General features: G+C 52.3%; 1 protein-coding gene across 2 annotated transcripts in view; it reads left to right on the top strand.

Moving 5' to 3' along the window:
- Positions 1-15,993, top strand: part of ADAMTS10 (ADAM metallopeptidase with thrombospondin type 1 motif 10) — a 59,664-nt gene that overhangs the window by 21,116 nt on the left and 22,555 nt on the right. For both annotated transcript variants that reach the window (XM_030033284.2, XM_030033281.2), the window contains exons 4-11: positions 3,005-3,164; positions 5,277-5,494; positions 6,757-6,840; positions 7,222-7,367; positions 10,101-10,144; positions 11,343-11,448; positions 11,605-11,751; positions 13,531-13,672. In XM_030033284.2, the coding sequence (XP_029889144.1) occupies positions 3,005-3,164; positions 5,277-5,494; positions 6,757-6,840; positions 7,222-7,367; positions 10,101-10,144; positions 11,343-11,448; positions 11,605-11,751; positions 13,531-13,672 (1,047 nt within the window). The remainder of the gene's footprint in view (positions 1-3,004; positions 3,165-5,276; positions 5,495-6,756; positions 6,841-7,221; positions 7,368-10,100; positions 10,145-11,342; positions 11,449-11,604; positions 11,752-13,530; positions 13,673-15,993) is intronic.

Below are 15,993 nucleotides of genomic sequence, written 5' to 3'. Positions count from 1 at the left end.
CCATGTTTGTGCAGACCTGACTCACTGATGATGCAAAGGCAGTTGTGTGTTGTGTTCTTGAATGGGCACAAGCAAGGACCAGGTGCTGATTACGGGGTGAGCTGTGCATGAGGAGGAGGGAAAGGGACGAGTGCATCCACAGAGGTGTCCAACACAAAGCTGTGAAAACAGGTAACGCCCCAAGCCATCCTCCTGTCCTCAAACGCTGACATCCCTAAGCAATTTCTGTGTCTGGAAGGTGTACCGCTGTAAAACCGCTTTGTTTTCAAATGCCCGAGACGTAACTCACACCTTACAGCACCCCAGCTTTGAACTGCCAATATCTGGGCATGCTCCCATTGACTCATCTTACCGGCCACACACACGATCGCCCCAGCCTGAGGGCAGGCAGGCAGCACGGCTCACCTCACGCATCTCCCATGGAGGGCACGCCGCTGAGCTTCAGGCTGAGTTGGGGGGAAAGTCACCCAGGCTTAAGTTGTTGGATCAAAGGGCAAAATGGTCCATTTTCCAAAACACGCAGAGCCGTGAGCTGCCAGCAGGGCCAAGCACGAAGCAGCTGGAGCCTGCAGGGAGCAGCCCGGGCAGCTTTGCCTCAGCCTGGCCAGGAGCTGAAATCCCTGTCTTAAGCAAAGCCATGTTTCATCCCAATGGCTGCATGAGATCCCAAGGACCCTTGTCCTACCATCAAAAAAATCACAGCGAGGAGAAAGCAACTTTAGGAGAGAAATGCCACTCTCTTACCTCCTGTGTCAGAGATCATCAAAGGACAGTTTAAAAGCCAGGTTTTCAACCCTGTGTGTCTGTGCTGAAATTGTGCTTTCACCTGAAAAGCCCTCCTGAAGTCAGCATGAACATTGAATGCTTGGAGCAAGGCAGATGGCCCCGCTGCTGAGGCTAACATTGAGCTGCTCATGCGTGTGTACGAGGAGGTGGAATTGCTGAATTGCAGTATGTGGCTGTGCTTTTCTTAAGTGTGGTTATAAGCTAATAGCATAAACCATCCCTGCTCTGCAGATGACCTGGGTGAATCATAGACAGGATATCCAGTTTAGCTCCCCCACAAACCACAGGGATCTCTCTAAGGGCTTCTCGCCGCCCCCTTTCAACAGGCTTGTGTCACGTCCAGCACCCAGACCTCAGAGCTTGGTCTTTGGGGTCAGCAATGGGGCAGTTTTCAGACTCCTGTGATGGTCGAGCTTCATTGCTGAAGGATGCCAGGCCGGCGGTGGAGCCTCCTGCCTCTCGTGCTCTGCAGAGGCTCCGGGTTTAAGTAAGAACGGCCCTTTTCTAGTGGTACATGGTTTTCAGGCAGGACGTGCTTTCCCCTCCTGCTGCTCTGCCCCAAGCCGGTGGTGACCTCCTTCTCCCCATCCCACAAAGCCGGCAGCCAGCTGGCTTCGCAGGCCGACACTCGGCTTTCCGCCGGAGCCTTCGCCAGGCTAACCTCACAGTACCTCGCTTGTGTTTGAAAAGGTGGAGCTGAGCCAAGAGCAACAGAGCCTGGTGCAGGAGGAAATCCCCCGGCACTCTGGAGATGGGGACTTCGCTGTGCACACACTGCCCCGATTCAGCTTTCATGGCAGGGAGGGAGAGGAGGAGAGACCTATTACGGAGGCAGCGTTCACCCCAGAGAGGCTCTCCTCCACGAAAGCCCAGCAATAATGTAGTTATGCAGGTGGTGCCTTCCATGCAAGGACCTCAAGATGTTTTACAGAGACCTGCTTCCCCACTCCTTGTCCTGGCAGATCAGGGCTCCTGTCCTTCTTGCATAGAGGGGAGCTGGTAAAGTGCTGTGACATCCAAAAGAAAACACCAGTGCAGAGCTGGTGGCAGGACGGGGGTGCCGCTGCACCCAGAACTATGCTTGCACACAGGGAGTGGGAGGACAGCCAGGTAACATGGGTTTTAGACTTTTGGGATACTTCTTGTCCTGCTTGAGCAATGCCAGGAATGTTTCTGCGCCTTGGTTGCTTGCTGGTAACGTTCAGCTGATAGCACGCCCATGTTTCTTGGAGTTAGGTGAGATTCAGTGCCAGGAATTGTTACAGCAATGGAGCTTCTACTTGAATCATGTTGGGCTGCGAGAAACTTTTTAGGTTGCTCAGGTCTTTTAGGTAGAAGGTATCCTTGCCGTGAGGATAGGATCAGCTGCAGCGGAGAGAACTTGCAAGCACCTGGTGGGTTTGGCTGCTCATCCTGCTGGGTTCTGCTCCTGCCCAGGCATCACTGTCTCGTGAGTGGGTCCACTCACAGAAAGCAAAGTCTGGGCTCACAGCTGAGATTCATTCAGTCAAAGAATAAAATAAGGGAGAACAACAAAAAACAAATAAGGGAGCAGAAACAAGATCATCTGACTGAGGTGGCCAGTCAGAGGTGTAAAAGGGGCAGTGATGCCTGCAGGGCACAGCCCAGGTTTCAGGCTGCAGAGAAAGGTTGTGGCTCCTGCTGGTTACCTCACTGCTAATCGGACTTCAGATTTTAAAGATTCAGTGTGTTTCTCAAAAGCCTCTGAGCATCTACACTTCCCTGCAGCTCTGTACCTGAGTTTCCCAGCTGGTGATAATGGTCCTGAGCTGCTTTCAAAGGTTCTTTGGTGAGGTTGAAAAGTATACAAGGTAGATCTCACTGCTGAGTTGTGCTGCTATTTGAAGGTATGGTATTTAAGATCCCACAGACAGCTCTCAATTAGACTGAGTGGGTGGAATAGGAAATAACTCATTCATAATTTTGCAAGGAAAGACTGTGATTTCCAGAGGACTTTGGTGAACACAGATGTCCGAAGGCATCCACCACCATCTGGCTCGGTTTTCTCCGGTCTGTAGGTTCATATAGTTCAGTGTTTGTGCGTAAATGAAGGATTCCTTCACATTCTCAAAAGTATTTGTCAGTCCCCAGAAATTCAGTGGTTAATCATCAAAAAGCTCATTACAAGAAGCCACCAGTATGTCACCCAGTTCTCTCTCCACCTCTTTTATTGCCTTCTGTCTCTTTCCTTCTGCAGCATGGGGTGATCGTCGCAGATGAGGAGGAATATTTCATTGAACCGCTGAGCCCGGGAGCCAATGTCAGCACAGGCAGCGAGGGCAAGGGCAGCCCCCACGTCGTGTACAAGCGATCGTCTCTCCAGTACCCACACATGGATGCAGCCTGTGGCGTGCTAGGTATCTGTACCCGCCAACACATCCTCAATCCGTCCCAGGGCAGGCTGGTAAAGTCCCAGTAGACCAGGCTTCGAAGGTCCACACTGCTCTATATGGCAAAGAACCAAATTTATCTCCTGCATTCAAGAAAGTTTTCTGTATTTACTTTTACCCATGTTAAGGATTTCTAGTGGCCTGGTCTTTGGAAAGTTCTTGTACTCTCTTCTTCGCAGCAAGGCTTTTAAATTTGGAAATAGAGCACGGAATAGAAAAGAAAAAGCTGTGTCTTATTGTTCTTAAGAAAAATCCTCCCAGATTTGGCCAATTTACAAGGTATTGAGAAATCGTAGCTTATGCATGCTCAGCAGAGACTTGTCTTTGGGTTTTAGTCACTGAAGATTGTGTCCACATGGAGATATATATGCTGCTGTTAGACACCAGGTGGAAAGATGCCTTGTAGGGTGCGGTGTGGGATCTGGTTAGTCACAGTGGTCTCTGGGAGATGTTTACAGAGGATGACAATTGCACATCTACCCCATTTCTATGCTTACAAGCCTTGACTTCCTAAAGGACTCACACAGGTCTGCACTGGCCTCTCCCCACGTGCCTGTGCCCTGCTCATCCTTGCTAGAAGTCAGTCTGCGTCCCAGAGCCTGGCTGAAATCCCCGGCCCTTGTGAATGTGCAAAGTTTCTCCATCTACCCAAAATGTTGCATGTACACAGAATGCTGCTCCGTCAGTTTACAGAGGCTTCCCCTGGCTCCATAAGGATGAGAGGAGATGCCATCCCTGCAGAGGGGCCAGCTCGCATTTTATGGATTAGGGTTTGTGGAAGCAGGAGCGGAGCTGTTCCCAGTTGCTCCTGGCAGGTTTGTGTGTCACTTCAGGATGTTCATCCAGTGTCCCAGTGGTGATGCTTGACCAGGTGAGGAGTCACTGCTGGGAAGGAGTGGAACCTCTGGAGACATTGGGGCACTGCCAGCCTGCTCTGAGTAGGCTCCGAGTGTCCCCAGACCTGCCAGCATCTCTCAAGTCAACCTGTGCTTCTCTGGCCTGGCTCCTCCCGTCCCAGCTCCCAAAGTCATGTTGGACAAAGCGCCAGCAGACTCCCCTTCTGCTGACTTTTTGCCACATTCCCCAGCTTCCAGACAAAAGTTAGCCAGTTCCTAATTGCTTCTTGGAAAGCAAAGACCATGCAGTGGGAGCCACAGGCCAAATACAGTTCAGAACAACCACAGCGCAACTGGCCCCGGCAAAGCCACCCCGTCCCCTCGCCCCACAGCCTGGACCTGTCCCGACCTGCCCAGCACAGCTGGGTCCCGAGCACTCCCACGAGCTCCCTCTGATCAGCCGGAGGGGCTGGAGCTGGTAGGCTGTGGGGCCACCTGGGATCTGCCCATCTTCACAGTCTTGCTGGATGTTTGATGATCCAGCATCAGAGCAGAGGAGGGGGATTCAGCCGGTTCTCTTGACAGGGCAGGACAGTGGTTGTAATCTCCCAGTCAGGTCTCCTGCCCTGTGGTGGTCTCCAGGACGTGGGTTTGGAGCTGGTGGCCCTGCTGGGGACATCTCTAGGGTCAGGTCAGTAGCACTTGAAGCCTGGAGCAAAGTCTACAAACCTGCTGCTGCTTTGGAGGCTGCAGCCATTTCTGTGGAGGAAAAGCCAAGTCCTAAATTCAGGTCCTGGCAGGAAAAGGAAAGAGGAAATGATCTGCAATGGCTTTATTTTCAGATTATGTCTGTGTAGTTTCTAAATCCACACCGCTCTTCCCTGTGACAGAGGCGAGGGCAGGGCCTTGCAGCAGGGAGGCAGTGAAGTGTTGTGTGGGGCTGACGCAGTAGGACGGGTGCACACCTCTGTGGGCAGCAACCGGGCAGGAGGAGGGCAGGAGGGCAGGCAGGATGCCAGCGGGGCCGACAGGAGCACAGGGCCAGCCCTGAGCTGCAGTAGGAAGAGCTCAGCAGATCCAGCCGATGGCAGTGTGGGCATTTGCTGGGTCTGCACGTGGTGCATAAAGAGCCTCGCAATAGCCTTTCCTTCCCTGAAACCAAGCTCATACTGTGCACCCCTCACTTCTGTGTGCTGCTGAATTGCTGCTGGAGGACAACAGAAAAATCTCTTTCCCTCCTCAGATGAGAAGCCCTGGAAAGGGAGACACTGGTGGCTGCGGACGCTGAAGCCTTCCCCTCTGAAGCCGTCGGGCAACCACAGCCAGCGAGGCCAGCTGCCCCTGAAGAGATCCGTCAGCACAGAGCGCTACGTGGAGACCCTGGTGGTAGCTGACAAAATGATGGTGGGGTACCACGGGCGGCGGGACATAGAGCAGTACATCCTGGCCATCATGAATATTGTAAGTGTTATAACCACATCATGAACCTTGGGGGACCCCAGGGGCTCACACACCCAGCAGCAGAAAGCAAGCAGGAATAAATCCTGTTTGTCACCCCGAATGTCTGGGTTTGGCAGAGGGTGCCATGTGCTTTTCCTGCAAGAAGACAAGAGGGATGGGAACGCAGTGGGGAAATCAGGTCTGTTCCAGGATGGCAGTGGCTTCTCCCCATCCCCAGAGCAAGATGTTTGGGTCAAAAATCCTGACATGCTGCTGCTGCCCATGAGCAGTGATACTCTGGAGCCTGTAGGGACTCTCTGTTTTATAGGGGAGGCACTGTAGGAGAGGTAAACTCTGGCCTGTCTGACCATGCTCCAGGCCAGATCTGGACTGGGAGAACAAAGCCCTTTCTTCGAACAGCATCTCTCATCTCAAATTAGCATTGCAAATAGGGCCAGCCAAGCTGAGAAACACATGGGAAAACATAAGGACAGTGAGCTCTCACGCCTGGGGGCTGATCAGCATGAGAGGTAGGGAGAAATACCCTCGTTCTTCTATACCATGCTGCCTGTGTCTCTGGGTTACTGCAGAGGAGCTTCCTCTGCAGCATCAGATTTGGGTCATTGCTGGCGGCAGGATACCAGGCTAGATGCATTAACAGCCTGAATTGGCCATGCTGAATCCTCCTGTGAGGTGAGATAGGCTTGGAAGTTATCCATCAAACCGCTGAAAGCCCCTCTGTGATGGTTCTTTGTCCTGTCCTCTGCAGGATCTCTTTTCATGGCTTACTCTGTTTGCATTTCTAAAGCAGATGCCAGATTTTAAAACAATACCGTTTCTAACTGTTTCATCTGCTCTAAAATACCCATCATGTGGTGGCAGATTTCTGAGAGATGCTGTGTCATCCCCTGCTGATGGGCAGTCAGCAAAGCTTCGTCCTTGTGGCTGCGTAATGCCAGGACTGTGGGCTTCCCCACCTGAGCTCCAGGCAAGGACCAGGTGCGGTGGGATGTCAGCTTCACTGCTTGAATCTCCCCAGAAGGAGGCACTGAGGTCTGAACATGGTTTAGGAGGCTCTGCAATCCAAGTGGTAACATGGAGTCCCATACCCATTTCTGCTTTCTAAAAAAATGGTGTTCAGACCCTGCAGCCCACGCTGACAAAGCAGCCCTGTCTCCCTCCACCAGGTGCCCAGCACTTGCCAGCTCACCCGCCGATTGCACTGTCACCCAGCCAGGGAGCTCATTTTTAAGACTCGTCTTTTCTTGTTTCTTGGAGGTCAGGTTGCCAAACTTTTCCAGGACTCGAGTCTGGGCAATATTGTCAATATCCTGGTGACCCGGCTGATCCTCCTCACCGAGGATCAGGTAAGGTGGGCTTTGCTGAGCCGCTTCTGTCCTGTGTTTGTGCTTCCTTTGTGGGTCTGTGTGTTCCCCTTGGATGTCACCCCCGAGAGGTCCCCCCAGTGCAGTCTGCTTCGTGTACCACATCCTCTCAGTGGCAGCTGGGGACTGGGTTCAGGCTATGGGTTGAGGAGACCTCTGGGACTCTGAGGACTGTTTCTGTGGTAAGGTGGCTTTAGGGAGGTTTAAGTAGCTTTAGTCCTCCTAAAGTCTTCCTTTCCCATGGCCTCCATGAAAAGGTGGGGGCATCTGGACTGGAATCAGTGCTCTGCTGCCATGGGAATAGGCAGTGCCTTCGTATCAGAGCTTTCCTGGGAACACACTGTCCTATTACTTCCATTCCAGCCCACACTGGAGATTAACCACCACGCCGGGAAATCCCTGGACAGCTTCTGCAAGTGGCAGAAATCCATTGTGAACAGGAATGGCAATGGGAATGCTATCCCCGAGAATGGCATAGCCAACCACGACACTGCAGTGCTGATCACCAGGTAAGGCTGAGCCCGGCCCTGGCAGCACTGTCTTCATTGGGAGTGTCCTCTGTGCAGTTGTCCTCTATCTCTGTCCAAGCGGTTCATCCAGGGCTTCCTTCCCATGTGCTCCCCCACAAGCTGCCTGGCAGCGGCTGTCCCTCATGCTGGCCACTTGCCGGTTCCCTTGCAGCGATGCAGATTATTGCAGTTGAGATAGTTATCATCCTCCAGTGTCTTCCCTCAGTCTTTTTTGTGCTCTCAAGGAGCTTAATTTGCAGCCACGGGTATTTGTGCACCAAAAGTCAATGGGGTAGTGTGTACAGCAGTGTTGGGCCTGTGTGGGAACCCACCCCGGAGTCGTGGAGCATCGGGCATCCTACTGAAATGGAGAGCCCCATCTGCCCCTGCTGTGAAAGATGGGGAAGAGGATACAAGTGGGACATGAGCATCATGAGACTGACAGAGTGCCTCCAGCCAGTACAGGATTTGGGTCACCTCATTTTAGGTGCCTACATGTAGGGCTGAACTCTCTCCTTGGTGGCTGATGGACACCCTTGAAGTAGTGACTTCATCCCAACTCCCTTAGGACAAGAGCAGTCCTGCCCTGCCTGTGTCTCTGTGCTCCTGTAACAGCGGTCTAGGTCAGAAGCTTAATGTGGATGCTGAATTAGACCTCCAGAGCTGGGTGAAGGGGTCTGAACCTTCACATGCAGGACAAATAACCCCCATCAGAATAGATGGGTGCTTGAGCCTGGAGCAGCAGAGGGTACAGGAGGGACAGCTGGAAGGGCAGACGGATGGTCAGAAGGAAAGAAGATGCAGAGAGGACAACAGGGACAGTGGAAGGGACAGAGGGGTGGCTGGGAGGACAAAGGATGCCGAAGGGAGAGCTGGAAAGATGGAAGGGACGAAGGATGCTGAGAGGCAGCTCTCAGCAGTGCTGCCGGCTGCTCCTGGGACACTGGCTCTCCAGTGCCCACATAAACCCTGCTTGGGCAGAGGGACAGCAGCCTGGGGAGAAACCAAAGGCACCAGGGGAAGAGTGAGAGAAAGGCCCCTCAGCCCCAGCTTTTCACCCTGCTGGGGCTGCGGCGTCTGCTTTTGCTTCCCTCCCGCCACACCTGGCGGAGGGAAGGAAACGCCAGATCCGAAGTTCTTCGGCCTCCCACCAGATGTTTGAGCTAACCCAAAGCGACTCGCGCGCCAGGCTTGGACAGCACCAGTGCATCCGGCCCCGTCTCTAATAAATTCCCCGTCTCCCGATAACATCTTGCTGAGCTGTGGGCTTTTTTCTCTTACAGGGATGTGTCAAACCAGAGCCTCCGAAGGCTTTAATGGTATTCACTCAAAACAAAGCAACAAATGTTTTTCACTCATTTGGTTTTGTGCCGGGGGTGAGAGGTTTGGACACTTCCAGAGAGCACCAGGGGCCAAAGGGACAGGAGCCATCACCAGGAACATGTTATGCTTAACCCATCGTGTGCTCTCAGCTTGCTTCCTCCCCACTCTCATCCCCATGGGGCCGCCAGGGTCAGATGGTCCTGCTCGCCATGTGGGTGTCCCCCAAACCTGCACCGTGGTCAGCATCCTCAGTGCTCCGAGCCCAGCTCACACTCAGGTTGAAATGCACCTCAGGGCTAAGGAGCAACACCCCAACCCAGCTCTGGGGTGTCCCAGCCCAGTTGCTGCTGGTCCTCCCACCTACCCGCCCTACGCGGATTTCAGTGTTAGCCCTGCTCCTTTCAGACCGGGTTTTACAAAGACCTAAATGTCGGGGGAGTCTCACCTTCTGGAGAAGGTATTTGAACAGAGGGAGGGAGGGCCCTGCAATTTGTCTCTGCAATTAAATGATAGTATTCACTCTCTGGCCCAAACTGGTCTCTTTTGGAGCTGCTACCATGTTCCATTGCAAGGGTGCTGCATTTCAATTTGGAGGAGATTTTACTTTGCTGTCCTCGTTTAGCTTTTCCTTGTACATGGCTAACGATGTGCAAACAATTGATTCCTTGATGCAATGGCTGGAAGTCGAGGCCAGGAACATAGGGAAGAGTCATCTTGAATCAACCCATATTGAATTTGTTTGGAAAATTCTCAGTAAAGAACTAAACTGAAAAAAAAATATTAAAAATCACTTTAGCATTTTAATGAAACCACAGTGGGTTTTGAAATGGAACATGTTTTCAAACTGAAATGTTTTCCTTATTTTTCAAAAAAATTTTCAGAATTACATATTTGATTGATATGATTTCCTGCAAGGGACCTGAGTTTACAGACAGGAGGCTGGCCCTGTCCTCTTTCACCCTGTGCTGCTGGGGCAGATCCCTGAACCTGGTGCCTCCCAGAAGAGAAGTGGCCAACTCCTAGGAGTGCACTGGGTGCTAGTGAGCAGAGCTGGACCACCCACCCAAACCCAAAGAGCTTCAAGGTTGGAATAGCATTGTCCCTGCTGATTTACCACATTTCATCAAAACCAAACCTCTGACCCCACTCAGCACTGCCCCATAGTTAAGGGACAGAAGCTATCATTAAAAATCCACAGTGAGTCTCAGCCTGGGGAAAGTGAGTGTTGTACAATACAGATCAGAGGCATCTTACCTGTTGCAGTCGGTACTTTCCATTCCAGAAGTGTTGCATGAGCTGTGGGCTGTTTTGAAGTGTTTTGAATGTGAACACATCAGTAAAATGGAGATGCGCTATTTTGTAGCCACCGACATTGTAAGTGTTCTTAATGCTGCCTTCTTTTCTTTGCAGATATGACATTTGCATCTACAAGAATAAACCGTGCGGCACCCTGGGTAGGTAGGGTTTTGCTGCCCCTTCAGCAGCACTTCTCACTAGCACACACGTCTTCGGAGGGTGGCGAGGGCGGGCTGTGCCATCCCCCTTTCCTAGTGATCAGGCTGAGGGGAAGCGCTTGCCCAATGCTACTGCGAGCACCGGCCGCGGAGCCAGGAACAGGCCAGTGGTTTCCAGCCTGCTTGACTGTGTAGCCTCCTTACTTCTGTAAACACTGAAAGCAGCAACCCGGAGGACAGATGGGTTCTGGAACGCTTCTCTGTTATATCCCTGGGTCAGGTCCAGCCTGATGATTAAGAACCACTCGCATCTAGGGCTGGTCCATAGCCTAGTAGAGTATTCCTGGCTTAGCAGAGAGAAATAAGACTTTTTTGTGATGACTATAAAGGGAGTTCTTTATTTAAACTGCTAGACGTAGACAGACCCTGCAGTTCTCTCTGGCTGTAGCTCCTAATTTGTCGTGCCCTGGTCTAGACTAAGCAGTCAGGGAGGGATTACTGCTCTGAATCACCACAGTTAAAAAGGAAAAGTTGGTGGATCTCTGACCTGATGCGACTGCAGATGAGGTGACTGGGAGGGAGATTGAGGCCGGAGGTGCCATGATGGCTCAATTCATTCCTTTAACAGAGACTGTTCCTCCCCTGTTCTAGTGTAGCGGGCACAGTCTGTGGTGGTAGGACAGTATATGGGCAGAGGGTTGGGGGAATCTGCTGCCACGATTCAGGGGGATTTCTGCATGATCCAGCCCTCCAGATGGAGCCAGGCTGGATTCCTGATCATGGTGGGTGTCAGCCAGAACCAAGTGCGGATGGACAGGTTGGATCCTGGCTTACTCAATTGTCCAGGCTGCCCTGCCCAAGTTTGGATGCACAGGTGCTGGTGCAGCTGATCTCAGTTTCCCCCACCAGCAGTGCCGGTGTTGTGACAAGGACTTGCTCCCCTTCTGCACATAGTCTGGGGTTTGGTTGTGAAATTCAGAGGATTTTGACCCATTCTTACCATTTCCAAGCCTGTCATTGTTAATTTAGTTGACAGTGCTGAGTGACTGTAACCAGTGGGAAGAGACTTGTTAGTGACAGCAGGCTGTGCTCAGTGTTAGTGAGTGTGAAACACATCAGTTAGTCCCCAAATACCACCTATGGCCCCTGCAGATGCTTTGTGCTGACGCTATGTGACAGCTCTGTTTGGCTTCCCTAGGCCTGGCCCCTGTCGGCGGGATGTGCGAACGAGAGCGAAGCTGCAGCATCAATGAGGACATTGGCCTGGCCACAGCCTTCACCATTGCCCACGAGATTGGCCACACGTGAGTACTGTGCCTGCAGAGTGGCCGTCACAGGGAAGGGCCCCTGTTGGTTTGTTCCTGCCAACAGGAGCTGAAAAATCCTTCCTGTGGATGATCCAGATGTGTCAAAAATGCAGCAGCTGATCATCTCTCTATTGCCTTGGTGATGCTTTCTAGGTTTGGCATGAATCATGATGGAGTCGGCAACAGCTGTGGCTCCCGTGGGCAAGAAACGGCCAAGCTCATGGCTGCTCACATCACCATGAAGACCAACCCGTTTGTATGGTCCACGTGCAGCAGGGATTACATCACCAGCTTCCTGGAGTAAGGAATCCATCTCACCTTGCCCTTCCTTCTACCTCACAACCAGTGCACGCCTCCAACCTCTCACAGTCACTTGTGAGCAGTGGATAAAGCCAAAGAAAAGCCCCCAAAGCACACAGCCCATGCACGTTCTGTCTTGTCTCCCAGCACCTCATCCTATCCCAAGAAGCATGTGCTTTTCTTCCTTCCTTTAGACTTTCCCATGGTTTGCTTGCCTGCTGAGGACACTAACCCCATTTACCTTGCAGCTGTGAGACCTTTATTTAGGTTCCCCACTTCCAGAAACTTCACAAATAAATCAGTAGCTCTGGAGGCATTTGGATGTTCCTGAAGTTCAGCCAGGAATTGCAGAGAAGAGTTGGTGTGGTGGGGAAGAAAGATCTGGAGACAGGACTGGGTCTGCATGGTGTAGGCAGCTTCTCTGGACCCTGGGGAGAGTTTTCAGGTGTGAACAAGCAATGTGGGAGAAAGGTTTTGGTTTTTTTTTTCTAAAGCATCTTTAGCATTCGGGAGAAGAGATTTAGGCTCCTAAGTCCCAGAGTTTTGTTATTGTCACCTTGCCTGAGTCATGCCTCTGCAGCCTGAAAGAGCTTCTCATGCAGGGTTCAGACAGTCCCCAGGGTTTCTATCACAAAACGAGCAGTCAGGATCAATTTTGGTGAGGTTTTTGGTAGGATACAGGCACTACCTAACAGAAGGACTAGGTAGGACTTGAGTCATGATTGGAAGAAGCAAGTATGTGGCGTCACTGTTCAGGGAAGTCCCTGGGGAGTCTGAATACCAGACCTCTACTGGTGGACACTGCACTGTTGGAACGCTGCAAGAGAAGCAGCGAAGGCAAGCCTCCCCAAAGGGCTGCCGTCTGCCTCACTGTCCAGCAAAGCTTGGCCAAACCGCATGGCTCATCACCAAATCCCGCATGTGGTGGCTCACGTTTGGCCACAGTAAAACCTGTCCCCCTCGCTCTTGACCCCTGGAAAAACACGTTGCATGGACGGCACCAGGAAAGCACCGCAGCGGAGGCTGCCTTATCCTCAGGTAACCCCGAGGTCTCGGCAGGGCTGGCAGAGGACGGCGAGTTCACGTCGTCCTTCTCCACGGTTTATGCTGGCCACCCCCGCCTGAGCGTAGCCCCAGGAGCCTCCACCGGGATGGGGCTGTGGTGTATGCAAGACCCCGGGATTCGGGGCTGGGGGAGTGGTGACAGGGGCCTTGATTTAGAGAGAGCTCAGAGAGCAGCAAGGAAGGGGGAGGGAAAGGCGTGTTCCTTGCAAAATTTGGACACTCCTACAAAGCTCTGGCATGCAGAAGGACAGGCTTGGAGAGCAGGGGCTCTCCGTGCTCGGCACCTCTGGTTGCTCTCAGCTGGGGCTCTGCAGCCACGGGGTGGGAGGGCAGCCCCTCTGCCTACCCGCTGCCCACACAAGGGTCCTGGGCACACGCCTGCCTGCACGCTGTCACGCGCTGTCTGCTGGCCCTGGAACCTGTTGGGACAGCCAGGCGCTGGCGATAGCATGCAAAACCCTCAGATTAAAACCTCTAGAGTTACGTAGGAACCAGCATGTGCTTCCCAGCCCTGAAAGCACAGATAGAAAGACTTCAGAGCACTTTCTCAGCAGCAGTTTTGCCCAGAGGAGGCTGGTAAAGTTATCCCCCCCAAGCAGTCAAGCATGTGAGAGCTCAGCCCTGTGCGGAGCTGGGAGTGCCTGCTGCTGGTCCTCCACTGCGACGCTCTCCTACAAGCCTTTCTGAGGTCTGATTCTCATCTCTTGTTTCCAGCTCCGGGATGGGATTATGCCTGAACAATGCTCCTCCCAAGCAAGACTTTATCTACCCAACCGTGGCTCCAGGACAGGCCTACGATGCAGACGAGCAGTGCCGTTTCCAGTACGGAGTTAAATCTCGCCAGTGTAAATACGGGGTAGAGAGCCTTCCTGCTTTACTATCGGTTCCCAGGGGGTGGAGGACGGGTGCTACAAGGGCAAAGGGCCGTGGGGCCGTTCCTCTGCTGCCCACATCGCTTTGCTGTCCTGCTTCAAATGAAGGGCACTGGCATGTTCCCTGTGAGCTTTTTGCCTTGCTTCCCTGTGAGAGGACAGAGGAAGTTGTTTACCATCCACAAATGTTGACCCCAGCTCAGTTTCAGTCAAATTAGTCCCATGGGAAGAGATCTCTTGCCTCTGCCTGATACCTTGGCTGCTGCTGGTCCCCAAGGGTTGCGGCTGAAAGCCAAGCTGCAGTCCCCTCATCCAGACTCCCCTCTCAGTGAGGCTTTATACACACATATTTTTCATAATCCTTACTAGAAGTCATTATACTGCTCGCACAAACTTAGGAGGAGAAACATCTTTCTTCCAGATGAGGTGGGTTGATGTGCTGTAGGTACGTCTGAGGGACAACTGCCCACCTAAGCCATCCCTGCCATCACGCTGCCATCCCCTGATCTTTGAATCCAGGAAACCACTGAAAGGAAAGGTTATTTCAGGAGAAAAGAGTCTTCCTGGATCTCAGCCTGATGTTTTGCTGTTCTTAACCTACTGGACATTGCCAACTATCTGAGCATAGTGGTGAGGGGGAAGCATCTGCACTGAACTAATTGAACTCCTTAACACATCCACTTTACTCTAGAGAAAACAGAGGAGCCAACAGTGAGATACACGGGCAGCTGTGTTGTCTGATGGACACACATGTATGTGTACCCACCCCAGTCCAAGCTCTGGAAAGCTGTGAAGGAGGAAACATATCAGACCACAGTTTAGTTTCTCTTGCAACCATGTAAATATAAGCCCAATGCTGCCATTGAAGTGACCTGATGTGAACCAGCTTATCACTCTGAGTGTTCGTCTATTTAGTATGGTTAAACACTAAACCACCTCCTGGTGTTCTCACCAGCTCATCTTGGTGAACAAAGGGCAAAGTTTGGCTCTCCCTGGTCCAGTGCTCTTTCAACATGGCCCAGGGGCCCAGAGCCCACTGGACATGGGGCAGATGCAGTCTCATGAGGCACCCAGAGCAGCAGCAGCAGAAGTCTGGGTCGTGGTATCTGATGTCAGGTGCTACCGACTGCGGTCTGTGCCCCTCCTCAGCTGAGCCAGAGGCAGTGGATTGGAAACTTTCCACATTTACATGCCTGTTTGCCAGCTGATTTTTAACTCGGGCAGACGCTTCCTGTATATATACAAGGATCACAAAAGCACAAGATGTCCTTGTGATGACCCTTCTAGCCCAGTCTCGCGTGCTGTTTGGGAGAAACCCAAAGGGCATAAGGGCTCAAGCACGTGCAGATAAAGCTGGGTAAATGTGTAAGTCCACCCATCCTGTGCCTCATATAAACAAACTCCAGGGTGATGGTGCAAACACAGCAGTATCCCTTCCTCCATGCCCATACAGAGCAGATGATTAATAGGTATAATGGGGACAGAGCAAACAGATGTCACTGGTTGAAGCTGGGAAGTCCTCTCCCTTGGTGACACAGAGAGAAGAGACTATACAGGACCTCCTATTTCTCAATAGTCATGCTGGCTCTTCAAGAGCAGTATGGAGGGGTAAATGCCTTTTGAAGATGGGAAGACTTTCTCCTTTCACTGGTTAAAACCAGCTGCAGCTGGGCTTTGGCAAAGGAGTTGGGAACCAAAATCCCTTTGCGTCTCGGAGCTGCGGTCCTCAGCGCAGACTCCGCAGTATTTTCCTTTACTGGCTCACCCTGTGACTCTCTGCTATCACAACCCCAGGAACAGGAGGGAAGCAGAGAAATCCTGAGCTCATCTTTTCACCCTTCTTCATACCAGCACACAGGATTCCCAGTTGTTGAGTCAGTTCGTCCTGTGGGGTTATCGGTTAATGTTTAGAGCACAGCCCTTGGTTGGCGGGGCAGAGGAATGCCTTGCTGGAAGGCTGAACCAAGCCCGGAGGGGTGATGAACAGGCTGCTACCTGACTGGAGGCAGGCAGCCTGCAGGAGCTGTCTTGTAGATCATGCTGCCATAGGGGCAAGCAGGAGGCTAGGCAGTCGCTGTGCCGGCACCAGAGCATGCAGCACAGAGCACGCCAAGTCCTTCAGCCCATGCCGCAGCATTGGTGTGCACCGACAGTGGCACCGGTGTGTGCTGGGAGCACATTAGCAGCAGCCGTGGCTGTTCGGGCTCTGCTCTCGCATCTCGAGATCGTTTTCTTCATTGACAATGTGAACCTGTTCAATACTTTCATGTATAGCCTAAGTCACAGCAAGCTGCTCTCTGAAATC

The sequence above is a fragment of the Aquila chrysaetos genome, chromosome 12, assembly GCF_900496995.4.
Source record: "Aquila chrysaetos chrysaetos chromosome 12, bAquChr1.4, whole genome shotgun sequence".
NCBI classification, from domain to species: Eukaryota; Metazoa; Chordata; class Aves; order Accipitriformes; family Accipitridae; genus Aquila; species Aquila chrysaetos.
The sequence above is the reverse complement of the archived record's forward strand: the minus strand, read 5'-3'. Positions and strand labels throughout refer to the sequence as shown.